Source organism: Antechinus flavipes, chromosome 5 (genome assembly GCF_016432865.1).
Source record: "Antechinus flavipes isolate AdamAnt ecotype Samford, QLD, Australia chromosome 5, AdamAnt_v2, whole genome shotgun sequence".
Taxonomy (NCBI): Eukaryota; Metazoa; Chordata; class Mammalia; order Dasyuromorphia; family Dasyuridae; genus Antechinus; species Antechinus flavipes.
Window position 1 is genome coordinate 248,242,297 of NC_067402.1, and position 27,248 is coordinate 248,269,544.

The 27,248-nt window shown below is 35.0% G+C and overlaps 1 protein-coding gene across 4 annotated transcripts in view; it reads left to right on the forward strand.

Moving 5' to 3' along the window:
* Nucleotides 1-27,248, forward strand: part of ACSS3 (acyl-CoA synthetase short chain family member 3) — a 302,555-nt gene that overhangs the window by 218,236 nt on the left and 57,071 nt on the right. For all 4 annotated transcript variants that reach the window (XM_051962868.1, XM_051962869.1, XM_051962871.1 and 1 more), the window contains one exon: nt 9,653-9,756. In XM_051962868.1, the coding sequence (XP_051818828.1) occupies nt 9,653-9,756 (104 nt within the window). The remainder of the gene's footprint in view (nt 1-9,652; nt 9,757-27,248) is intronic.

A 27,248-nucleotide genomic window follows, 5' to 3' on the forward strand; every position in this document is an offset into this window, starting at 1 on the left:
GACTGTTTATGACCCTATTTGGGGTTTTCTTGGCAAAGGTGCTATAGTGATTTAACATCTCCTTCTTCAGTTCACTGGACAGATAAGTAAAAAGAGGTCAATAGAGTTAAGCAAATTGCTTAGGATCACATAGCTAGTAAGTGTCTAAGGCCATATTTGAATTTGGGAAGAGGAGTATTCTGACTCCAGACTAATGCTTTATCTACTGTTCCATCTAGCTGCCCCAAATTGAGGTCCATGGAGATGAATTGACTTTTCCAAGATCACATAAGTAAGAATTGGCAGAACTAATATTGGAACTCTTAACCCATCATACCAGTTCTGTGCTCTTTTCATCGATCATATTGATTCCCATTTTCCCCCATCTTTTTTTTTTTTTTTTACTATGCCATAGGCATGAATTAATGCTTGAAAAAGAAGTCTTAATTACCATACAAAAGATAGAGTTCCATTCTATCACTAATGGAATTGTGTTTTCAAATATATATGATCCCTTTTTGCAGAGATACCAGAATTTAAAATGCCACTGTCTCCCAATATGAAAATAATGATTGCTATACTTATTCTAAATAACAATAATATAAACAATAGCTATTAATTCTAGAGTGATTTGCAAAATGTTTTAAATATATTATCTCATTTCATTGTTATAACAACCCAGTGAAATAGGTGTGCTCGTTATTGTGAATTTATTAGTGAAAAAACTGAGGTTGAGAAAAATTTAGTAAATTTCCAAGATATCGTACAATTAATTAATGTCTGAAGTAGGATTTGAACTCAGGTTTTCCTAACTTCATATCCAGCATTGGTTTTTAAATCAAATCTCAGCTTGCTACTTAGAACAGTTACTTCTCTGCTCTCGATTTCAGTCATCTCTAAAAATTAAAAGTATTTATTTTAAACTGATGCTGCATTCTAGCCCTGAAGCTGCAATCTTATGATCCTGTGATATTTAATTAAGAAGATGGCTAATTTTCCTTGATAGAGGAATGTTCCTTGAAATTACCCATATTATTAAATTTACACATACATAATCTTATACATCCACATGCATGTGTCTCCAGTCAGTCACTAAGCTTTTATTAAGTTCTTTTATATTCTAGGCATTGCGTTAAATGTTGTACACACACACACACACACACACACACACACACACAAGGTGAGTTCTCAGCCTTGATCAGCACACTCTAAGATCAGTGACCTTCCCATTATCCTAGAGCTAATAAGTAACAATTCTAGGTTTCTTGAATCTAGCTCTCTTTCTCTAATACCTGATTGCTGTTATAAGGCAGGTAAAGGTTCAATGGATAGAGTGCCAGGCCTAAAATCAGGAAGACAAATCTTCCTGAGTTCCAACTTAGCCTCAGATACTTAATAACTGTGGGACTCTGGAAAATTATCTAACCCTGTTTACCTCAGTTTCCTCATCTGTAAAATGAATTGGAGAAGCAAATGGCAGATCACCCTAATAGAAAACTCCAAATGGAGTCACAAAGTATTGGACATGACAAAAACAACTGAAAGATAACATATCATTATCCTAAAGTATGATTACATGACTGAGAAAATTCTATTATGTCAACCACTTGAGGGTAATTTTGAACATTTCAGTATCAGTTCCTTTAAATTCTTACATTGATTATAGGAAATAAACACTTTTTTTAAGCCAAGCTGCAGTGATTAGACTCTCAGTCAAACAAGTGACAGCTGCTTTATTTTCATTTGAATTTGATGGGTCCGGTATCTTTGGAGAACAGCAAAAGAAAAGAGCTCGTTGTTATTTGGGAGAGTTATATTTAGAGTATGAAATTAAAATTATACAATCTTAGATTTAGCAGGGACCATTTATATCCCTGTAATCTAACCTGAACCTGAATAGGAATCCTCTCTAATGTATTTTAAATGTAGGATTGTAGTTCTGGAGCTGGAAGGAATCTCAGAAACCAATGTAGTCTAAAATCACTCATTTTATAGATGAAGGAAATTATGCCAATGGAGGTTAAAAGCCTTGGCTAAAAGATCATACATGTAGTAAATATTGAACACATATCTTCTCATTTCCCAGCCTGTACAATTTCTATTGCCAAATTATCTTTGTGTTTTTTTGTGCCTCTCTCACCCGTCTCCCACCATATACTGCCTTGCTTACAAATACTGCTGATTTTCCATGACCCCCAAATCAGACCTGAATATGGTTTAAACTATTGTAGTTCCAACTATTTGAAAGTTTGAGAAAGCATGAAATACTTCATTTAAGGGGAGGGAAAGAGGAAGAGAGGGGTCTCTTTTGTTCTTTGGCTTAGTTTAGTTGTTTTTCTTTGTTATAAAGGAAGATTCCCATCATGTCAGAATAGGGTAGCTATCTGGGAATGTCTGATGCCAATATAAAAAGCATTAAAAATGTAAATCAGTAGAAAAAACATAACAGCTGATCATTGTAAAAAAAAGTGAAGCTAGAATGAGATCATTTTATTGGCTACATAACTTTGTTTTAGCAGATGGTGATTCCTTTCCCTAGGAAGGCTTATTGAAAGGCAATGCTATATTGAGTATTTAGCATAAATTAGCTACATTACATTTCTGGAAATTCATTGTAAAAATAGCTTCCATTTTAGATGGAAAAAATATTGCTATGTATTTCTTGACATGGAAACATTTAAAGTCAAGAGATCAAATCAAGTAAAGAAGCATTTACTAAGCACTTACTATAGAACAGACAGGCAATTAGGTGGTAAAGTGGATAGAGAGTCAGAAAAACTAATTTTCCTGAATTCAAATCTAGCCCCAGATAGTAATTAGTTGTATGGTCTCAAAGCAAGTCACTTAACCCTGTTTGCCACAGTTTCTTCCCTGTAAAATGAGCCAGAGAAGGAAATAGTGAACTATTCCAGTATCTTTGTCAGGGAAACCCCAAACTGGGTTATGAAGAATCAGACATGACTAAAATGAGTGAACAATATATGTAGACATTGCTCTAAGTGAAGGGGATTCAGAGAAGGTAAGAACAGTTCCTTCCCTCAAGGAACTGAAGGTCTAATGGGGGAAAACAACATTCAAACAATTATATATGTGAAATAAATAAACACAACAAAAATAAAAAAAGGGTAAATTGCTGCCATTTGTCTTTCATTATTGGAAAGCACCATGACATTAGGTAGGTGATGACATGACATATGAGTAAATTGGATTTAAGTGAAGAGAGGGTTGTGCAAGGTCACCAGCCTCCTTTCTCCTTCAGAGTCATCTGGGTCCGATGGCCAGAAAAAGATCAGAATGACTGGAGATGGACCTGGATGCAATAGGAGACCTTGGGCTTTTTAAGTTAAAGACTTTAATAGGTATTAATTTGACTGAGACCAACTCAGTCAATGGCCACTTAGTGATTAAATGATTAAAAATTGAGGCAAAGAATATAGCCTCTTTTACCTAGTCCAAAAAAAAAAAAATCAATCTAGGATGGGAAGACCCTCAGGGTTTCTGGCAAAAGATAAACAATTGCAGTTTGAGATAATCTCAGACAGAGAACACTTGTCTTGAGTTGTGGCTAGGAAAGACCTCTTGCTCCAAGAAGGAATACATCAAAGAAGTAGGGACATTGAGGTAAAGCTTTTCAGACATGGAGGTAGCTAATGACAAGCCCAGAGTGGAAGGATGGATTGTTGGATGTGATAGACAACAGCAAGATGGCTACTGTCACTGGATACTAGAGTACAATATGCGAAGTAAATAGAAAGAAAGCAGGAAACCTGGGGGAAAGTATGGTTATGGATTTTGTTGTTGTGTATTCTTCATTTTGGAGAGGACCAATGACAGCAAGAGGTAATATTTTGACGTGAATGAATTGGTTTTAAGTGAGCTAGTATTGTATTAAGTCTTTAGACTCACTTCCTCATCTAGTATCATTTTAAGTCTGGTGGTAAGAAGGTGATATGGTCAGAGCTGCCTAAAAGAAGGATCGCTTTAGAAACCTAATGGAGGAGGGACCTGAGTGAGGAGACTCTTGGGGTAATGTCACAGATCAAACAGTAGAGGATTATAGTTTAGGAATTAAGTGATGTGTCATGACCATGTCAGAGGAGAGAAGGCGCCTACAAAAGAGATAGCATTTTATAGGGCTTCTGTTCACTTAAAAAAATCATATTCAATTCAATTCAACAAGCATTTTTAAAGCATTTGTTATATGCTAGGAACTCGAAATAAAAATAAAAATAAAAAACCTGAGTTAATCCTGGCCTCAAGGAGCTCATATTCTGCTAAATTTATTTTAGGTACAATAAATATACTCTGCTACCAGGGTTAAGCATAAAGGGACTTAATTTTCAGCTTTCCTATATAAAGTCTATTCAGGGAAACCATTTATAGTATTCATTGTACTGATCGATTATATAAGTTTTAGAAGGTCTTTATGATAAGGCTTATGAAAACAACACTTGTTAGCAAATACTTAGAAGAGAATGGTCTCAGTTGGCAATTTCATTTGGTGGAAACAGAGGTCTCAAATCTGGCTTCTTACTCTTGTCTCTTTTTGGCCCTTTTTGATAACCTATGGGGTCTTTCTCAGAATCATGTTTTTTTTTTTTAAATGCATAAAGTAAAATACATGGTATTATAAAGGGAAACGATTATATTGAAATACAGTTATGAAAAATATAATTTTAAAAAGTTCATGAACCCTAAGTTAAGAACCCCAGAATTTACGAAATAAACATTCCCAAATTTTCTAAAACTTGATATATCATTTCTTGTTCAGTGATTTCCATCATGTCTGACTCTACATAATAATTGGTTTTGGCAAAGATGCTTGAGCAGTTTTTGCCATGGCCTTTTCCAGCTCATTTGATAGGTCAGGAAACTGAGGCAAACAGCATTAAGCAATTTGCACAAAATCTGCTAATAAATTTCCAAGGCTGGATTTGAACTCATGGAGATGAGCCTTCTTGACTCCAGGCCTACCACTCTATCCACTGTGCTGCCTAACTACATCACTACTTTTGAATTATTCATTCATTAAACATTCAGTGATGCAGTTCTAGACACTTAAGAAAAAAAATAAAAGAAAAACAAAAAAAGGTGATGAGTTTTAGAAATAAGAATAGGGAGCTGAAAATCACATTGGGCCTTGCCTTACTTAAATCCTTTTTCAGGTGGTTTATCATTCTTTTATTCATTCAATAAACATTTATTAAACTTTCTATATTCAAGGTATTGTGCTAAACTCTGGAGATACAAAAAGAGGCAACATACAGTTCCTGCTCTCAAGGAACTTACAATCTAGTTGGGGAGATAATATGCAAACACATATATTCAAAGCAGGCTATATACTGGTTAAATAGGAAATAATAAAGAGGGAAAGCAAAAAAATTAAGACTAGGGAAGGCTTCCTGCGGGATTATGAAAGTTAATTAATGATAAAAAACAAATGACAATAGTGGTCTCTTGACTTGTAGTCCTATTCTTTCCCAACTATACTGCAGTAGAATAGTAAGTATAGTAGGGCATCCATAGTAGAACAGTCCTTTTAAAAATATTCAGTAATATAAAATTTATTTTATACTATTTTTGATATATTTTTGTGATCTATTGATAATTAAATGTTTTTCATTTTGATTATTTAAGAGTAATTGTGTGTCTTTAGGACCTTTTTATTCATCATAAATCAGTTAGCTATTTAATGACATCTAAATGTACCTATTATTGTTATTGTTTAGTCATTCCAATTATATCCAACTCTTTGTCATCTCATTTGAAGCTTTCTTGGCAGAGAAATTGGAGTGTTTTTCCATTTCCTCCTCCAGCTCATTTTACAAACATGGCACTCTAGGTTAGGTGACTTGCCCAGGATCACATAGCTACTTCGTTTCTGAAGACAAATTTGAACACAGGTGTTGTGATTCCAAGCCTGGTACTCCATCCATGGGCCACCTAGTAGCCCATGGCATGTCCCTACCCAACTTGTATGTAGCAGAATTAAAAAAAGAAATTCAGCTCTAGTAAATGTTTCTTCCCCATCTTCCCACTACCCCCCCCATATGAGAATCTAAGACATTTTTCTATCTATAAGTCTGTCTTGACTTTAAGTGTGGTGTACTTTCCACTCTGCCATATTTACTTAGATGCCAAAGGAGTTTTTCTTTCTTTTTGGAGTTGGGGTGGGAGGTGGAATGGAAACAATTGAAGTTATATGACTTTTCCAGGGTCATATAGCTGGTAGGTATCTGAAGCTGCATTTGAACTCAGATCTTCCTGATTTCAGGGCAGGTATTCTATCCACTGTGCCCCAGAAGACATTTTTCTCAAAGTGCAGAATTAAATTATTCTATCACTTAATAAATTCCATTGGTTTCCACCTATCACCAGAGCAGAAATTCTTAATTGTGGTCCTCCCACCTTCACCCCTGATAGTCTGGTGAAGGACCCCTTTCAGAATCATGTTTTTAAATAATTGAAGGAAATTCCAAATTTCAGTTAAAGTTTATTGAAAATAAAGACTTGCCCCCCATCCAAGCTCCCAATATGCTGATATCTAACCATAGTTTAAGATCCCCAGCTCTAAAGGCAAATTTAATCCTTTTGATTTGGTACTTAAAGGGCCTCACAACCTGGCCCCTCTCTACAACATTCTATTCTTACTACATTTCTCCCCATGGTGTACTCTGTGTTCCAGTAAAGCTGGTCTCATTACTGTTCTTCTTATGAAACACTACAATTCCCACTTATGTGAGTTAACTTTGGGGATTTCTCATGACTAAGGAACCTGTCCACCTCACTTTTGCCTTTCAGCCTCTAATTTACTATCAACTCACATAGTTTCTTCTATATGAAGCCATTTCTTATTTCTGTCCCCATCTGTGAGCTGCTGCTGCCCTCCCCCTCAATTACCTTGTAAGTACTTTGTTTATACTTATATGTGGACTGTCTTTCCCAATTGAACCTAAGTTCAATCAGAAAAAAGATTTTTTTTGTCTTGTTTTTATATCCAGGGCATCCTGTCCTGTGGATGGTACATAATAAGGACTTAATAAATGCTTGTTGAATAATTGCTGAATTATAGACAGTTCAAACTACAAGATCATTTGCTGTAACATTAATCATTTTATACTATCTTAAATTCTTTACATTCCTTTAATATTTTTCCCAATTACTCTGTACAGAGTTGTCTTATTTCCAGCGACCATACTTTCTGAACCAAAAATAAGGACTGATAAATCTTAATCTTTTGCAAAGGATGTTTTTTCTTATCTTAAAATGGAGTATGCTAGATAAATCCAGGAAGATTTGGTCACTGTGTCTATTTTTTATCTATAACCAGCTTCTTTTTTGTTTGTTTTTGAAGGGGGAATTATAATTTTTCTGGTTCTTTTTTAAAAAATTCCTGTTCTTATTAAAGATATGCTTTTTCTATGCATACTTTTCTTATGTGAATCATTTTATACATGAGTTTTTTGTTCACTTATATATTTTTAAAAATAATTTATAACTGAATTCAAAACTTGAATTGGAAGAATTTCAAGTTTTGTTAAAGTTTTTGTTTTCAAACCATATTTAAATGGGAATCTCCTGTACAACAGCTTCTACTGATAGAGGGAAAAGAGAGAAAGGGAGGGAAGCAGAAGTGGAAAAGAAAAAGACAGAGACAGAGACAAAGACAGAGAAAAGGGTAGATATTTAGTAATGTTCTAGATACTGTGTTAAGTGCAAGGAATAATATAATATAGTCCTTGCCCTCAAGAAGAGTGTCATGTTAGTGAGGTTAGTCAACAAATGTTGGGGAGCTGGAAAAGTAAGAGGGTATAAAGTTGAATGTCATAATAGCTTTAATTTGTATTTCCCTAGTAGTGATTTGAAGCATTTTTTTCATGTAGCTATTGATATACTGAGTTTCTTCCCTTAAGCATTATCTATTGTTATTCTTTTATTAATTCAGGAATGGCTGTTTTTCTTATAAATTTGAATTAATTCTATAAATAGCTTGGAAAATTAGATCCTTCTTAGAGAGACTTGCCAGAATTTTTTTTTCCTAATTGTTTCCCTTTTAATCTCAGTTTAGGGAAAATAGATATATTGATGTAATATTGATGGATCTGTGAATGGGCACAACCATTCTGGGAAGCAATTTGGAATTGCATATAAAACATTATCAGTTTGTAGTCTTTGAAGCAACTGTATCACTGCTAGGCCTACTACTCCGTAGCATTTGATCCTAGGCCTAATGGATGTTTTAAAAGCCAATGGATAAAAGAGGTAGTAAATTAGGGTTTCTAAGTAGAAAATGGGCACAAATTTGGAAGCAAGATCACATTATATATAAGAAATGTAAATAATCCAAATAATCCTTGGATCATTTCCTATCCATGCTGGGTACTGTTTCTCCTTCCATAGCTTTTTAGCTTCTTTTTATTGTGTGTTGTTCTCCCCTTATTAAATTAAAATCTTCTTGAGGGGAGGGACTATTTTATGTTTATATATTTTTGTATACTTTTAAGGCTTTCAGTCATAGGTAAATATTAGGTGCTTAAAAATATTTATTGACTGAAATATAAACTCTGAGCACAGAGACTTTTTTTGTCTTTATGGTCTCAATGACTAGTGCATAGTAAACACTTAATAACTATTTGTTCTAGAACAGTTATATCCACTAATAGCTTTATCAACAGTATATTAGTAGCTTCCCCTTAATATTACCTTGCTTGTGTAAAAGTCAACTTCAATAGTGGAATTCAACAGTAGAAATGATCGTTTGGCCAATCACCAATCCCATTCATGCTTAGGAATTAGAAAAAAAAATGATGTTGAGATGGAAAGCATACATCCAAGAAGAATATGGAGAAGCTCTGAGTATGAGATAAATAATTTTCAATATTTCTTTGCAAATACTTATGTGAATGCTTAAGTGGAATACTAAAATGCAAATGTTGAACCCCTAAATTCTTGCTATTTATGATCAGAAGAAAGAGGTCTTAGACATTTTCTGAATTGGATAAAATTTCATCTGTGTAATTTAAAAGTTAAACTAGGTAAATCAGTAGTTAGAGTTCTGAGCTTGGAGTCAGGAGGACCCAGATTCAAATTCTGCCTCAGATACTTGCTAACTTTGTAGATAAACTCTTTCAGCTTCAGTTTTTCATCTGTAAAATGAGATAGTTGGATTTGTGACCTCTAAGTACCTTTCAATCTCTACATTTTACAATCCTATAATGTTTTTCTTCTAGTGTATGTCCATAGATACTTTTATACATCCTCCATATAAATTGAATTATATAATATGATTTTTATTTGGGGAACAAGAACTGGACTGCTTATTTTAATGGGATTGGGATCTCCTGGGTGAGGAAATTGCCACAACCATTGCAGGCCAGCACTTCATCTGCAACTTGTATCTAAGAGAGTTGAGTTTGGGACTTGTTAATGGTTTCACACACTTCTTATATGTCATAAGTGACTTCAAAGCCAGCAGTTTAGGCACACTGTCTCTATAATTTGGTGATTTTGTGACTGAATTCATACCTCACAGTGATCATATACAGTATATCTCAATATCATCAAGTTAGTGCTCTGTATTGTCCCTGAAACACCTTGTTATAAGGAAGTTCTATTATTCTTAAAAATGTATTTGCAAGGAATAATTTACAATATGTTTCTCTCTTTAATTCAGGTTCAAAACTCTATTTGTGGCTGGTGAACACTGTGATGTGGAGACATTGGAGTGGTCTAAAAATGTTTTCAGAGTACCTGTCTTGGATCACTGGTGGCAAACAGGTGAGCAGTTTTCAAGTACAAACTGAATTCTTAATGAAAAAAAGGAATTAAGGAAATGTAATAAATGAATGTCATCTAAAGCCCAAGAGATAATCTATTTGTGATATGGAAATTGCCAAAACCAAGATTCATAAGGCCTTGATTGCAAAGATAGAAAACTCTTTGGTATTCATCTTGTTAATCAGTTTCCCTGCTTCTTCTCCTGGTGTTTCTATTCTCTTTTCTACAGACTTGAAAACTTAAGGTCATTGATTTCTTCTTAGATTCTTGTATCCAGTTTTAGAAATCATTAGTCTGAAATATATCTGAAATTCATTTTTACTTCTCCAATCTTGTTATTTTCATTCTTCTTTACCATCATACATCTAGATTTTATTTTCACATATGGAAAGGCAGGCTAGAATAAAAATAATAAAAATGATGATGATTTTTTTGTTGTTGTTGCTCAGTTGTTTTGGTCATGTCTAACTCTCTGTGAACTTATTTAGGGTTTTCTTGACAAAGATAATGGAGTGTTTTGCCATTCCCTTCTCTAGCTCATTTTACTGATGGGAAAGCTGAGGCAAACAGAGTTAAGTGACTTGTCCAGAGTCACATAGCTACTAAGTGTCGGAGGTTGGATCCTAACTACCTGATGATAATGATAGTATTTATAATAATAATAGCATTTCATAGCACTTTAAGGGTTTCAAAACATTTTATAATTGTCAGTGAACACTTAGTAAATACATACTATGTGCTACATATTGTGTCAAGGGATTTCAGCTTTTTTAGTTCCTCTCACACATTTACACTTAAGGAAACTAAAGCCTGGTAAAGTGATTTGCTTAAGGTTAGAAAGATTGTAAGCACCAGTGGCAGGATTCAGAACTAGGTCCTCATTCTAGAACGAGTAATTTTTCATTGATAGTATGATATGATATATATATATATATGTAATTGTCACCTCTATCCCACTTGTACTATAACTCAGTACCACCTGCTTTAGTCAGACTGGATTCTTTATTTTTCTTGTCATTTAAATCTATCTCTCTCTGGTTTTATTCACAAACTTTTTTTTTTTTTTTGCACTGATTATGTCACCATTTTTCCATGTTCATTGCCCAAAACAGGACTCACTTTGGTTCCCATTTTTCATTTATTGAATCAGGAATTGAAAGGGACCCTGGAAAGAACCTACCCATAATCATTCGTTTTTCAGATAAGGAAAATAGGGGGCCAGAGAAGACAAAGGTCTTGTCCAATGTTATTTGGGTCAGAAGTAGGACATAATATAAACCCATTTTCTCTGATTTCTCTTTCCACTTCTGTTGTTTTTCAGTTGTTTCCAACTCTTTTAAGACCCCATTTGGTGTTTTCTTGGCAATGATATTGGAGTGATTTGCCATTTACTCCCCCATTCATTTTATAGATAAGGAAATTGGGGCAAATGCGGTTAAGTGTCTTACCTAGGGTCATACAGCTAGTAAGTGTCTGAGGTAAGATTTGAACTCAGGAAGAAATCTATGGATCATTCTCTTCTCCAATTTCTTACACTACTTAATCTGTGTTTTGCAATCTTGTGAATTAGTATTTATGGTATTGTTCTAATCAGCCCCAGTGGAACACACTGTGCATTGACCCTGACATAATGTCATTTTGGCCTTCTCCATATATGAAGAACAAGCACCAATATCAACAAGATAAGTAATCCTGAAAGGCAAGTTTTTTTTTTTTTTCTTTGCATCTCCATTGAAGTATCCAGTAGTCAATCTAGAACTGGCTTCAAAGTCAGGAAAGCCTTATCTTATGTTATACTTCTGACACTTATTGGCTGTAGGTCCCTGGGCAAATTAATTAACTACTCAAGTGCCCCCAGGTAACTCTAAATAGTACATTTCAGAGCAGATTCCTGATTTTTAGTGGGAGATGGATTTTCATCACTGGAATGTCACTATACCTGTGAAATCACAGAAGTGGGACAAAGTTCCCATTGCCTAGCATAATGAAGACTTGAGTTATTTTGTAGGTTTATCATATGCTCCAAGGGACTGTGCTTTCAATAGTATAGGTGTACTTTATAACAATGCAGATTATCCAGTGTTGCTCATTTTTAATAGCATTTTATTTTTTTCTAATTACACATAAAGACAATTGTTAACATTCATTTAATCTTTTTTAGGTTCCCAAATTTTCACCCTCCTTCCCTCCCCCACTTCTCTATCTTTCCTTAAGACTGAGCAATTTTGATATAGGATATATGCATGTTTCCAATAGTCATGTATCAAAAGAAAAAAAAGACATTAAAAACAAAACAAAAAATTAAAAAAAATAGAAAGTGAAAATAGTGTGCTTTGATTGGCATTCAGATTCTATTAGTTCTTTCTCTGGGTGTGAATAGTATTTTCTATCTGGAGTCACTCACATTGTTATTATTGAATAATTTTGCTGTTACTGTGTATAATGTTCTCCTGATTCTGTTCACTATACGTTGCATCAGTTCATGTAAAGAGTAGCTCATTTTTTTCCCACTTGCTATGGCTGAAATAATGTGGTCACCATTTTGGTGATGAGCCATTCTAACCTGGCTTGTCCAAGGATTAGTCCAGCTAATGATCTGTCTCAAGGATTGTACCTGAGCCCTATCCTAATTTGGTAGGATCAGGGAATTCATTCACATGGCTTGGCCTTGAGATGACAGAGTTATACTTCCAAACCAGAGCCATTAGTTAGGTAGCCACAGAGGTAGAGATCTCGCACTGATTTCTAGTTAAAGGACTTTTTATGATCTCAAACAAGTTACATCAAGTTTTCTGAACCTCAGTATCTTTGTCTCTACAAAGGGTGTGAGCTAGATAATTTGTGAGATTCCTTTCCTTTTCTAAATTTTATAATGTAGTTTTTTTAAAGGAGGACATCATTGGGGGAATACTGAGTTTCTGTTCTAAATATATCATATCAAATATATCAAAGAATCATCACTTTTGAGCTAGAAGGATATACAGAGGCCATTTAGTCCAATTTCCTAATTTTACACTTTAGTAAACAGAAGTCCATAGATATTAATGGCTTACCTAAGGTTACAAGAAGGATTTGACCAAAGTTGTTTCACTTAAGAGCTATAGTTCTCTCCACTCCACATATTGTCCCCTTTGGCTCAATGATAGATTTCTAGCATATGCTTCAGTGCTTCTTATTTGACTATTACCTTGCTTTTTCTAGGCTTTTCATTCACTTATTTAATCATCCATACCTTGGTTTTAGAACCAATATGGTTTAGTTAAAGAATGCTATATTTGGAGTCTGGAAATTTGGGATTAAATCCCATAATTAGTACTTACTGACTTTGTGATTATGGATCAATCACTAGCACAACCTTGCCCTATTTGGTGGTTGTTTGAAGACTGTTTATAAAACTTATATCAAGGTATCTGTTATTCAGTCATTTTCAGTGATGTCCAACTCTTCAAGACTCCATTTGGGGTTTTCTTGGCAAAATTACTGGAGTGGTTTGCCAGCTTATTGTTTAGAAGAAGAAACGGAGGGACACAGGACACAGGACACAGAACCACACAGCTCTGGGCAAAGTCTAAAGCCAGATTAGAATTTAAGAAGCTGAGTCTTGGCTAAATTCTTTTGGAACTCAGTCTACTTCAACTGACATTATAAGTACTATAAACTTTGCCCCTTGACTTGGAGATGGGTTCAAGTTGCACATTTTTTTGAGACATCATGTGACATTGGTTTGGGACCCCAACCTTTTGGTATCTCCTTTTGAACCTTAACACCATATTTCTGCTCTTTCATCTTCAGAAACACTGACCTTTCTCATTGGAAGCTCTTTAGAACTGACATCCTGAGACATGGCAATATTGCTGACACCAAAATATACATCACTAAATACAAAGTCACTTTGTGTTATGTTATACTTCTGACACTTCTTGGCTGTAGGTCCCTGGGCAAATCAATTAACTACTCAAGTGCCCATACATTCTGAGTTTCTAGTATGCTTCAAATTTTATTCGAGTCTATGCTATAATTGGTTATTCAAATAAACAAATATCTTTAAAATTTTAATTAATTTGAAATCAATAGTGCTCAGAATGAAATGACTAATTATATCATTTTCTCAACTTAACCCTCAATTTGTATAATGTAACTATAGTTTTTACAACATTAAAAATCACTGCATGAAAAAAGGTTTAAACTGATTAAATCAATTGATGATGAATTAGAGAAAGCCTAACCAGAATAAAGGGGGAAATCCTATAGATAAATAAAAACATAAATATTTTTTAAAAAAGAAGATGCTGCCAGACCTAGTATGCTATCTACCACCTACTTGCCTTGTATCAAGGTGAATTATTATCTTTTACTTCTGGTTTAATCTGTTGATCAGTTCCTAATTATTTTGGAGGTTGTCTCATTATTAATGCTTTTCCGAAATATTTACCTTCTTTAGGAGAGTGGCCTATTTTTTTTAGTAAGATAACTTAAAAAAGAATTCTTTTTTTTCCCCCAGAGAAATCTGAAAGACTGTAATAGCATTCATATGGTGTGTGAGTATATTCATAGGTATGTCTCCCTGATTCACTTAACTTTAGTATGAAAAAGTTGTGGTGTTTTTTTTTTTTTTTTTCTGTTGGTATCCAGGAATGTATTTGGATAAAGCTTTTTGTTATGGTAAATGAAACCTAAGCTATAGGAACCCCTTCCTTGTATCAACAATTAAAACAAAGTCCAGACCCTTGGTTACTTTTAGCCCTACTCAATTATATCCCCCATTTTACATCATAGATCCTTAAAGTCCCAGCTTTTAACTAATTGGTGATTTTTCTGTTTCATAGTTTCATTGTCTAAATCAAGTCTGTTTAACCAAAGTAAACCAGAATTAATTCTAAAAAGAAATATTCAAAGTTTAATCTTTTAGGTTCCAAGAACCACTTTATTTTCCCTTTATTCTTTCCTAAGGTCCTTGGATTTAATGCCTTAGCAGAAGGATGTTTCTAAGTTTCTGGATGTTAATATGTTGAGTGATTGGAATAGGGAGGCATGTTTAGGAAAGGATAAATTATATATTCACAGAACTAACAGGCACATCAGAGGCCATCTCATCTACCCCATATCTGAACAGAAACCCTCCCCCCTTTTTTTAACATTCTCAAAACAGTCATTTCGTCCACTATAGAGGAATCCACTGTTTTCTAAGGAATCTATTCCACTTTTGGACAGCTTTGATTCAATTAATTCATAATGGAATCTTGGAATCCTTTGCTTTTAGTCTGCCTTCTGAAATCAAATGGAACATTTTGTTGTTGTTGTTCAGTAAATTTTGATTTTGTCCTACTCTTCATGAGTCTGTTTGGAGTTTTCTTGGCAATTAACTGAAGTGATTTGCCATTTCTTTCTCCAGCTTATTTGACAGATGAGGAAACCCAGGGTCATAGAGCTAATATGTATCTGAAGGCAGATTTAAAATCAGGAAGATGAAATCTTCCTGACTCCAGAGCAGGTACTTTATCCATTACACTACCTAGTCATCCCAACAGAACCTATATAACTTTATTTGTGTATAGCAGACCATTAGCTTCTTGAAGACAACTCTTATAGCACATATGAATTTTCTCTTTTTTAAATTAAACATCCTTATTTCTTCAGCAAATGTTCACATAACTTTAAATTGAGGCTTTTAACCATTCTCTTATCTTCTTTTGGACTTTTCATCTTGTCTTTTTCCCTCTTAAAAAATAATACTCAAGACTCATCATTTATAAATTCATAGTTTAGGTGCAGTGTGACCTGGGAAGACAAATGAGGGATTATTATGTCTTAGACATGGAATGATGAATTTGGTTTCTCTTTCACATTGTTGATTCATTGAACTTGAAGCACACTGAACTTCCCAAATTTTTGCATGGAAAGTTCTTTCCATGTTGCACTTTACAAGTTAATTTTTTTTAATCTTAAGGTAAAACACTATATTTATCATTGCATTTTCCTCATACTTGATTTGGCCCAATTTTTCCCTATCCAGATGTTTTAGGATTCTGTCTTTGTCATCCACTGTGTTGGCAGTCTGTCTCAGATATAAGGAAGCAGCAGATGATGCTATTGGCAAAAGCTGGAAATAGCACAAAAGCAAACATAGGTGTTTCATCTGACACTTTTTTCCAATTTAATATCAAACTATTAAAAGCTAATATTTAGGATTTTTTCTTGTCCCTCTGTCTCCCTTTCCTCCTTTTTTCCCCTCCCCTCTTTCCTTTTCTAGATATTTTACTAACCATTGGTATCATATCTTCCATATTTTTCTTCCCCCACCAAAATGGAAGTCAAATTCACTGAACTTATAGTTTTCAGAATATAATCTCTTTCTCTTAAAAATTAAAATCAGGATATTCTCCCTTCATTCTCCAACGCAGCTCTCCTTTTCTCCAAAAAGTCTCTAAGGTCATTGGCAGTAGCCTATTAATCACATCTGCCAATTCATTTGAAACCCTGAGATGTAGTTTATCTAGACAAGTAATTAGAACTTGTCAAAGGTCACTACTGTTCTCTTCTGATCTTCTTACCTGGAGATCTTAATTACTAACTCCCTATTAGTGTTTTTCTTCTTTCATTTCCTAGGCAAAGATTGTTCTTTTTGGCAGAGAACACAGAAGCAAACAACAAAAATTGGGTAACTATAAGCAGAAGCATTGTGCAATGGGAAAAATACTGATTCTGGAGTCAAATCTCTTCATTCATGTTTATTACGTATTTGACTTAATTCAAGTCATTTAATCTATCCCGTCCTCAGTTTCCTAATCTGGACTAGTTGACCAGGTAGCTCTCATTCAGATCCTGTGACCTTCTCTTTGACATTCAATATCTACTCACCCCCAAACCATCATCCTTTTCCCTTGCTTACAACTTTTTTTATTGACTTTGGCTTTACATGGCCACACCATTAGTAATCTAATTTTATTTGCAGAGGACAAAAGCAATCCTTATGTATTTTAAACCTACTTGTTTGTAAATGACAATAGGCAGAGTTATGTTGGACTTGGGGCAGGTAGAAATTAAAATTTAAAAATGATTTTCAGTAGAAATTTGCACAATCACAGACTAAGGATTGAGACCACTGAAAGAAAATACATTTCACTGGAGTTAGGGTTTCCTGTATATGAAAAAAGGGAAAGCACCTTCCCTTACTCTTTAATGTTGCTCTTGTTGTTCAATCATATCTGACTCCATTTGGGGTTTGCCATTTCCTTCTTCAGATCATTTTATAGATGAGAAAACTGAGACAAATAGGAATAAGTGACTAATGATGGAGGAACCCTGAAACTGTCCTGACCTGTGTGGGGGAGCCATGAGGTAAACACTTGAGAAACTTCTTGAAGGGGAGAAATTCTCCTTGAATTCTTGAGCCCTACTGGGAAAGACCCATCCCAGGGAATCAAGATAAATAGTTTCATTCTGTTATCCTGGAGGGGAGCAACAACATCCTCCATTAATAACACCCTCTACTGATTTCACCCTCTATTGAGTTGAGTTCAGGACCACTCCTACTTAAATGGTCTCATTTAGCTGGAAATGTAGATTTGATATTTCTATTACCTCTATTGAGCTGAAGATTGTCTCAGGACCACTCCCAGTAGATGGTCCCGTTCAAGGAGGGGTGGAGGGTTTGGACCTGGGGGCAAGGGACCTGTCCTTGGCATGGCATAGCTGCCCTCTGAGAAGACACCCTTTTCTCAGCATTAACCCCTCTTTATCTCTGCCAGGATTTCTCTGCTACACCTTTACTAATCTGTCAGAACCTTGCCACTGAGGAAGTCAGCCTCCTAGCAAAAGTTGACTTCTCAGTGCCCATAAATTTCTTTTTGCCATTCTAACTTTTTGGATTTATGAATTCTTTCATGTTGGATCTGTGCCAACCAGAAGGGGTTCCCACAACTCTCTGCCCTGTGCCAAACATCATCAACACAGCTAGTAAGTATCTGAGGCTGGTTTTGAACTTGGGTCTTTCTGACTCCAGACCAGTATTAAATCCACTGTACCTAGCTACCCTATATTTTAACAGTCTCCCTTAAAACTGAGTGAAGCTCTAGCTCCAGCAGCTGTCCTCAGAAGGGTTGTGGTGTTCCCTTCAGACTGGATCTGTGGTAAAGTTTGTCAAAAGTAAACTGCCTTCATAAATAAAATTATATTATCTGATTATTTCTAGAAATAATAGGGAGTGCAGATGTATGCAGTTAATGCATTGAGGCTTCCAAAAGGACTTACTGAAGCTTGAGAAACAAGTATATACAAGGTCCTCAGTGGGTGTTGAATTTCATGTGTTTTTGTGGTATTTCTTTAATGTGTTGTTCTCAGAGAATTAATACCCACATTATGTTGGTGCAGTGAGGCATTAATCAGGTTTGAATAGGTTCCCATTATTGTGCAAAATATGGTGGTTTTCTCTTAAAAAAAAAAAAGACTTGTATTTTTCCTACTCTATTTTATGGCATTTGGAGCTCTGTCAAATGTTCGAGTGTAAGCATATCTACTTTAGAGGGAAAAAAAGTTCTTCCTTGATTAATCTTTCTTTGAAAGCATTTCTTTTATGAGTCTACTGTATAGACATCTGTTTATATGCAGTCTCTTCTATTAGAATATGAACGTCCTAAGGGCAAAATATATTTTCACTTTTCTTTGTATCTATGATGCTTAGTGCTGCTGTTGAGTCCAGTGGTTGCAGGTTTGTATTGGAAGAAGTAATTAGCTTACCCAAAAGGAAAGTCCTATACCAATGAAATCTTTTTTAAAAGTCCCATTTTTAAAATTGCGTGTGTGTGTGTGTGTGTGTACATGTAGGCAATAGGGTGTCATAAATACCAAACTGCTCAGAATCAGGAAAACCTGGATTCACTATATATCTGGGTTGCATATTAATTGTGGGACCCTGAAAAAGTCACTTAAATATCTCTAAAAAACAATCAGTATCTCTAAAACAAATTCTAAAATTATGCTTTATAGAAAAGGTGCTGATTTGCATTAGTAGAAGAAGTTTCTTGCCAATCAATGACTAATGATACTTATATCATTATACATATACACACACACATTTATATATATATATATACACACACATACATATATATGCATAATACAATCATCTATATGGATGTACACACGTGTAATGCATATATGAACACAGTATTAATACATATATATGTAGAGGTACATGCATGTATCAATATACATACACCACATGTATATATACATACACCACAGGCAATGAAACAGAGCCCAAGATTTCACTGGTACATGGAAATCTTGTGAGGATGAAACTCCTTAATTATTCACATGTACATGGTTTTATATTTACATATAAGAATATGTTCACATATATTCATACATACACATAGATGTTTATATGTATAAGCATGTATGTATATACTTATATGCATACTTACCTACATAGACACATGTATACATTGTATATGTGTATATGCATGTGTTTTTCTATGCACATATACATGTACATAATGTACACATATAATATGCAAGTATATTTAATATTTATAATATTTATATATATATATATATATATATATATATATATATATATATGTTTAATGGGTCCAGATAACTTGGAGATATCAAAAGAAAATAGTTCATCGATGTTGGGGAAAATTATATTTAGAGTATAAAATTAGAATTATACAAATTCAGAGTTAGAAAGGACCTCTTAAGTCATATAGTTCAACCTGAATCTGAACAGGAATCTTCCCCTCCATTTTCTTTCTTCCCTTCCTCCTCCATGCTTGTTTCTCTCTGTTTCTCTGCCTGTCTGTTTCTGTCTCACTGTATCTATCTGTCTTTCATAGGTATATGACTATATACATGTATATTTTATTTATTTATTTATTTATTTTTTAAAATTTTTATTTAATAATTACTTTATATTGACACTCGTTTCTGTTCCAATTTTTTTTCCCTCCCTCCCTCCACCCCCTCCCCTAGATGGCAAGCAGTCCTTTATATGTTGGATATGTTGCAGTATATCCTAGATACAATATATGTTTGCAGAACCGAACAGTTCTCTTGTTGCATAGGGAGAATTGGATTCAGAAGGTATAAATAACCCGGGAAGAAAAACAAAAATGCAGATAGTTCACATTCGTTTCCCAGTGTTCTTTCTTTGGGTGTAGCTGCTTTTGTCCGTCATTTATCAAATGAAACTCAGATCTCTTTGTCAAAGAGATCCCCTTCCATCAAGATATGTCCTCATACAATATCGTTGTCGAAGTGTATAATGATCTCCTGGTTCTGCTCATTTCACTTAGCATCAGTTCATGTAAGTCTCGCCAGTCCTCTCTGTATTCATCCTGCTGGTCATTTCTTACAGAACAATAATATTCCATAACATTCATATACCATAATTTACCCAGCCATTCTCCAATTGATGGGCATCCATTCATTTTCCAGTTTCTAGCCACTACAAACAGGGCTGCTATAAACATTTTGGCACATACAGGTCCCTTTCCCTTCTTTAGTATTTCTTTGGGATATAAGCCCAATAGAAACACTGCTGGATCAAAGGGTATGCACAATTTGATAATTTTTTGGGCATAATTCCAGATTGCTCTCCAGAATGGTTGGATTCGTTCACAACTCCACCAACAATGCAATAGTGTCCCAGTTTTCCCGCATCCCCTCCAACATTCATCATTATTTTTTCCTGTCATCTTAGCCAATCTGACAGGTGTGTAGTGGTATCTCAGAGTTGTCTTAATTTGCATTTCTCTGATCAATAATGATTTGGAACACTCTTTCATATGAGTGGTAATAGTTTCAATTTCATCCTCTGAAAATTGTCTGTTCATATCCTTTGACCATTTATCAGTTGGAGAATGGCTTGATTTCTTATAAATTTGAGTCAGTTCTCTATATATTTTGGAAATGAGGCCTTTATCAGGACCTTTAACTATGAAAATGTTTTCCCAGTTTGTTGCTTCCCTTCTAATCTTGTTTGCATTAGTTTTATTTGTACAAAGGCTTTTTAATTTGATGTAATCAAAATTTTCTATTTTGTGATCAGTAATGGTCTCTAGTTCATCTTTGGTCACAAATTTCTTTCTCCTCCACAAGTCTGAGAGATAAACTATTCTATGTTTCTCTAATTTATTTATAATCTCGTTCTTTATGCCTAAGTCATAGACCCATTTTGATCTTATCTTGGTATATGGTGTTAAGTGTGGGTCCATGCCTAATTTCTGCCATACTAATTTCCAATTATCCCAGCAGTTTTTATCAAATAATGAATTCTTTTCCAGAAGTTAGGGGCTTTGGGTTTGTCAAACACTAGATTGCTATAATTGACTATTCTGTCTTGTGAACCTAGCCTTTTCCACTGATCCATTGATCTATTTCTTAGCCAATACCAAATGGTTTTGGTGACTGCTGCTTTATAATATAATTTTAGATCAGGTACAGCTAGGCCACCTTCATTTGATTTTTTTTTCATTAATTCCCTTGAGATTCTCGACTTTTTATTGTTCCATATGAATTTTGTTGTTATTTTTTCTAGATCAATAAAATATTTTCTTGGAAGTCTGATTGGTATAGCACTAAATAAATAGATTAGTTTAGGGAGTATTGTCATCTTTATTATGTTCGCTCGGCCTATCCAAGAGCACTTAATGTTTTTCCAATTATTTAAGTTTGACTTTATTTGTGTGGAGACTTTTTTATAATTTTGCTCATATAATTCCTGACTTTCCTTTGGTAGATAGATTCCCAAATATTTTATGGTATCAACAGTTATTCTGAATGGAATTTCTCTTTGTATCTCTTGCTGTTGGGTTTTGTTGGTGATGTATAAAAATGCTGAGGATTTATGGGGATTTATTTTGTAGCCAGCTACTTTGCTAAAATTATGAATTATTTCCAATAGCTTTTTAGTAGAATCTCTGGGGTTCTCTAGGTATACCATCATATCATCTGCAAAGAGTGATAGTTTGGTTTCCTCATTGTCTACTCTAATTCCTTTAATTTCTTTCTCGACTCTTATTGCCGAGGCTAGTGTTTCTAATACGATATTAAATAATCATGGTGATAGTGGGCAACCTTGCTTCACTCCAGATCTTACTGGGAAAGGTTCCAGTTTTTCCCCATTGCATATGATGCTTACTGATGGTTTTAAATATATGCTCCTGACTATTTTAAGGAAAAGTCCATTTATTCCTATGCTCTCAAGTGTTTTTATTAGGAATGGATGTTGGATTTTATCAAATGCTTTTTCTGCATCTATTGAGATGATCATATGGTTTTTATTTGTTTGGTTATTGATATAGTCAATTATGCTAATAGTTTTCCTAATATTGAACCAGCCCTGCATTCCTGGTATAAATCCTACTTGGTCATAGTGTATTATCCTGGTGATGATTTTCTGTAATCTTTTTGCTAATATTTTATTTAAGATTTTAGCATCAATATTCATTAGGGAGATTGGTCTATAATTTTCTTTCTCTGTTTTCAGCCTACCTGGTTTAGGTATCAGTACCATGTCTGTGTCATAAAAGGAGTTTGGTAGGACTCCTTCAATCCCTATTTTTTCAAATAGTTTATATAACATTGGAGTTAATTGTTCTTTAAATGTTTGGTAGAATTCACATGTAAATCCATCTGGTCCTGGGGATTTTTTCTTAGGGAGTTGATTGATAGTTTGTTCTATTTCTTTTTCTGAGATGGGACTGTTTAGGATATTTACTTCTTCCTCTGTTAGTTTGGGCAAGCTATATTTTTGGAGGTATTTTTCTATTTCATTTAAGTTGTCGAATTTATTGGCATAAAGTTGGGCAAAGTAACTCCTAATTATTGCTCTAATTTCCTCTTCGTTAGTGGCGAGTTCTCCCTTTTCATTTTTAAGACTAACAATTTGATTTTCCTCTTTCCTTTTTTTAATCAGATTTACTAAGGGTTTGTCTATTTTGTTGGTTTTTTCATAGAACCAACTCTTAGTTTTATTAATCAATTCAATAGTTTTTTTACTTTCAATTTTATTGATCTCACCTTTTATTTTTAGAATTTCAAGTTTAGTGTTTGACTGGGGGTTTTTAATTTGTTCCTTTTCTAGCATTTTTAATTGCAAACCCAATTCATTGATCTTCTCTTTCTCTATTTTATACAAATAGGCCTCTAGAGATATGAAATTTCCCCTTATTACCGCTTTGGCTGCATCCCATACATTTTGGTATGATGTCTCATTATTATCGTTTTCTTGGGTGAAGTTATTAATTATGTCTATGATTTGCTGTTTCACCCAATCATTCTTTAGTATGAGATTATTTAGTTTCCAATTATTTTTGGTCTACTTCCCCCTGGTTTTTTGTTGAATGTAATTTTCATTGCATCGTGGTCTGAAAAGGATGCATTTACTATTTCTGCCTTACTGCATTTGAGTTTGAGGTTTTTATGTCCTAATATATGGTCAATTTTTGTATAGGTTCCATGAACTGCTGAAAAGAAAGTGTATTCCTTTCTGTCTCCATTACATTTTCTCCAGAGATCTATCATATCTAACTTTTCTAGTATTCTATTTACCTCTTTGACTTCTTTCTTATTTATTTTGTGGTTTGATTTATCTAATTCTGAGAGTGCAAGGTTGAGATCTCCCACTATTATAGTTTTACTGTCTATTTCTTCTTGCAGCTCTCTTAGTTTCTCTTTTAAGAATTTAGATGCTACCCCACTTGGTGCATATATGTTTAATATAGATAGTGCTTCATTATCCATGCTACCCTTTAGCAAGATATAGTGTCCTTCCTTATCTCTTTTAATTAGGTCAATTTTTGCTTTAGCTTGATCTGAGATCAGGATGGCTACCCCTGCTTTTTTGACTTCACCTGAAGCATAGTAGATTTTGCTCCAACCTTTTACCTTTAACCTGCATGTATCTCCCCGCTTCAGGTGTGTTTCCTGTAAACAACATATTGTAGGATTCTGGCTTTTAATCCATTCTGCTAACCGCTTCCTCTTTATGGGGGAGTTTACCCCATTCACATTTATGGTTAGAATGACCAATTCTGTATTACTTGCCATCTTGTTAACCCGGTTTATGCTTTTCTCCCTTCTTTCCCCTTTCCCCCCTTCCCAGTATTAAGCTTGTGAGCACCACTTGCTTCTCACAGCTCTCCCTTTTTAGTATCCCTCCCCCACCTTAGAGTTCCTCCCCCTATCTTACCCCTTTCCCTCCCAGTTCCCGTATTCCCTTCCACTTAGCTTATTCCTTCCCTTTTCACTTTTCCCTTCTCACTTTTCAATGAGGTGGGAGAAGTTTTACCATAGATTGAATATGTCTTAAGATTTTTCACTTAAAGCCAATTCTGAAGGCAGTAAGATACCCACTATATTCATCCCCCTCCATTCTTTCTCTCAGATATAATAGGTTTCCTATGCCTCTTCATGAGATGTACTACCCCCACTTTACCCTTTTTCTGATACAATGTCCTTTCCACATCAATTTCTAGAATAAGGTATACATGTATTCTTTATACATCTATATAGTCAAAATATAGTTCCCAAGATTAATCTTTACCTTTTTAGATTTCTCTTGAGTTCTATATTTGTAGGTCAAACTTTTTGTTAAGTTCTGGTTTTTTTCATCAGAAATAGATGAAATTCGCTTACTTCGTTGAATGTCCATCTTCTTCCTGGAAAAAGATGCTCATTCTCGCTGGGTAAGTTATTTTTGGTTGCATACCAAGTTCCTTAGCCTTTCGGAATATCATATTCCAGGCCCTTCGATCTTTTAATGTGGATGCTGCCAGATCCTGGGTGATCCTTATTGTGGCTCCTTGATACTTGAATTGGGTTTTTCTAGCCGCTTGCAATATTTTTTCCTTCATCTGAGGGTTCTGGCATTTGGCCACTATATTCCTTGGTGTTTTGATTTTAGGATCCCTTTCAGTGGGTGATCGATGAATCCTTTCAATGTTTATTTTTTCCTCTGTTCCTATGACTTCTGGGCAGTTCTCTTTGATAATTTCCTGGAAAATAGTGTCCAGGCTCTTTTTTTCATCATGTTTTTCTGGGAGTCCAATGATTCTCAGATTGTCTCTCCTGGATCTGTTTTCCAGGTCTGTTGTCTTCCCCAGAAGGTATTTCACATTTTTCTCCATTGTTTGATTTTTTTGGATTTGCTTGACTGATTCTTCTTGTCTCCTCGAGTCATTCAATTCCACTTGTTCAAGTCTGATTTTCAGTGAAGTATTCTCTTCACTCACTTTTTTAAAATCTTTTTCTAATTGTCCAATTGAGTTCTTTTGTTCTGTGGAATTTTTTTCCATTTCGCCAATTTTGTTTTTTAGAGAGCTGTTTTCTGTTTCCAGTTCACTAATCCTATTTTTCAAGGATTTTACTTCTTTATCCACTCTCTCTTTAACTGACTTCTCCAGACTATTTTGCCAAGCCTCCCTCTCCTTTTCCCAAGCTTCTCTCTCCTTTTGCCAAGCCTCACTCTGCTTTCCCCATTTTTCTTCTAGCTCCCTTGTGAGAGCCTTTTTAATCGCTTCTATGAGGTTCATCTGTGCTGAGGAACAGCCGATCTCCTCCTTTGGGGAATCACCTGGGGACTGTCTGTTTTTAGTCTCCTCAGGATTTAGAGTCTGCTCTCTATCTGTGTAGAAGCTGTCAAGGGTTAAAGTCCTCTTCAGCTTCTTGCTCATTCTGTCTATTAATCAGAGACAAACTACCAAAGAAAAACAGAAAAAACTGGAGTCTTTCTTTGGGGGAGGGGTTGGGTATGTTATCGAGCTTCCTCTACAGACTGCAGGGGGCAGCAGTGAGGCACTAGCAGGACTGTGCTGCGCCTGCGCTCTGAGATCCCAGAGCGTGCTGAGTCACTGTGGGGGGGAAAGGGGGGGCACGGCCAGGTCCCGAGAGACTCCAGCTGTTTGGGGTTGTGTTCTTCAGCCCCGGTGTTTTTAGCTTCTCTGCTGGGCTGCTGACTTGCTGCTGGAGTAAAGTATCCAAACCTGTAGCGAAGCTCTCCCCGCAGAGACGGCTGCGATCACTCCCCACCCCCTCTCCAGTCTGCTCCTGTGCTCTCACTGCCGCTGCCCTCAGCCTGCGCCGGATCTAAAACCGTCCCAGCCCACCAGTAAAGACAGACCTTTCTTGGCGGATCTCAAGGATGGCTTCTCTTGGTAACTATATGTGGGTTTTTTTCAGTCAAGCATTGATTCAGAGGCTTGTAATGAAGTGGATAGTGAGAGAAAGCGCGGAGCTTATGCAACTGTGAGCCTCCTCTCCGCCATCTTAACTGGATACATGTATATTTTATATATATGTATATATTCATATATCAGATAGCATTGCAGAATTTTTAGAGAACTAACCTTAAAAATCTGAGTTCATGATTCTTCAGCCTCTATCTATATAGTGTCTGTCTCTATGTCCAGGGGTACATTGTAGCCAGGTTGTATCTGCCTCTTTTTAAAATTAGCAATTGCTACAAATCAGGGCTTGAGGTACTGTTTTTTTTTTTTTTGTTTGTTTGTTTGTTTTTTTAATTTTTAGACTTAAGAAAGTGATGGAGAAAATAATAATGAATACTAAATTTTTTAGAAATACTATATCTTTTTTTTTTTTTTGAAGGATTGGCCATTTGTTAGCCGTTTCCCATTGTTGTCCTATTTATTGTGATCCTGGACAAGTCACTAAAACGCTCAGTGCTCTAGACAGATCTTTTAAGTCTCTAGGTGATCAAGAAGGTGAGGTCCTGCATGGCTGGAAGGAATTTGAGGATCACAATTGTTCCATACACTGGGCAAATCTCAGATTCTGTCTGATTGCCTGTGTGTATATCTTTATGTGCGTTTGCGCATATATCTACATAAGAGCATAAATAAAGTATTTAACAACAAAATGGCATGGATAATTTGAAACAGTGAAATCTACTTCATAACTAAAATGTGCAAATAAAAATTGATTATGCTATGTGACTTAGAATTCAAGAAAACATTCTAGTCGATATGTGTTTATAAAACCAGCTTGTTTTTGTAACCCAATTTAATTTGTAATCTCAGGAATAGATTTCTTGTGACTAACAACTGCTTTTATTTCATTAATAATCATTTTCTTATATTACTCCTTATTGAGTCTGTGGCTCAAAATTGAGAACATAATATGTAAGAAAGCTGAGAGCTGATCATTTCATAGGAGAATTTTAATAAAAAGATGTAGTTGTTCCTTACTAGGAAAGCCTTGATCTGGCTTATAATTGAAATAGTGTTAACTTCCAAATCCTTCATTAAGAGAGTTTTACTGGCTAATTTTAATGAAATAGGCTATCTCGCTTTGCTGCCATACATGTGTATAAAACTTGAAAGCTGCTTCAGTTGCATAATACCCTAGAAGAGGGAGTTGGAAAACATCTGATCCATTAATTGATTTTATTTTATACTTTTACTTTCTGTCCACTTACGAAACACAGCTTGAAAATAAGCATCTGTATATAGCTCTGTGTGATAAAAATG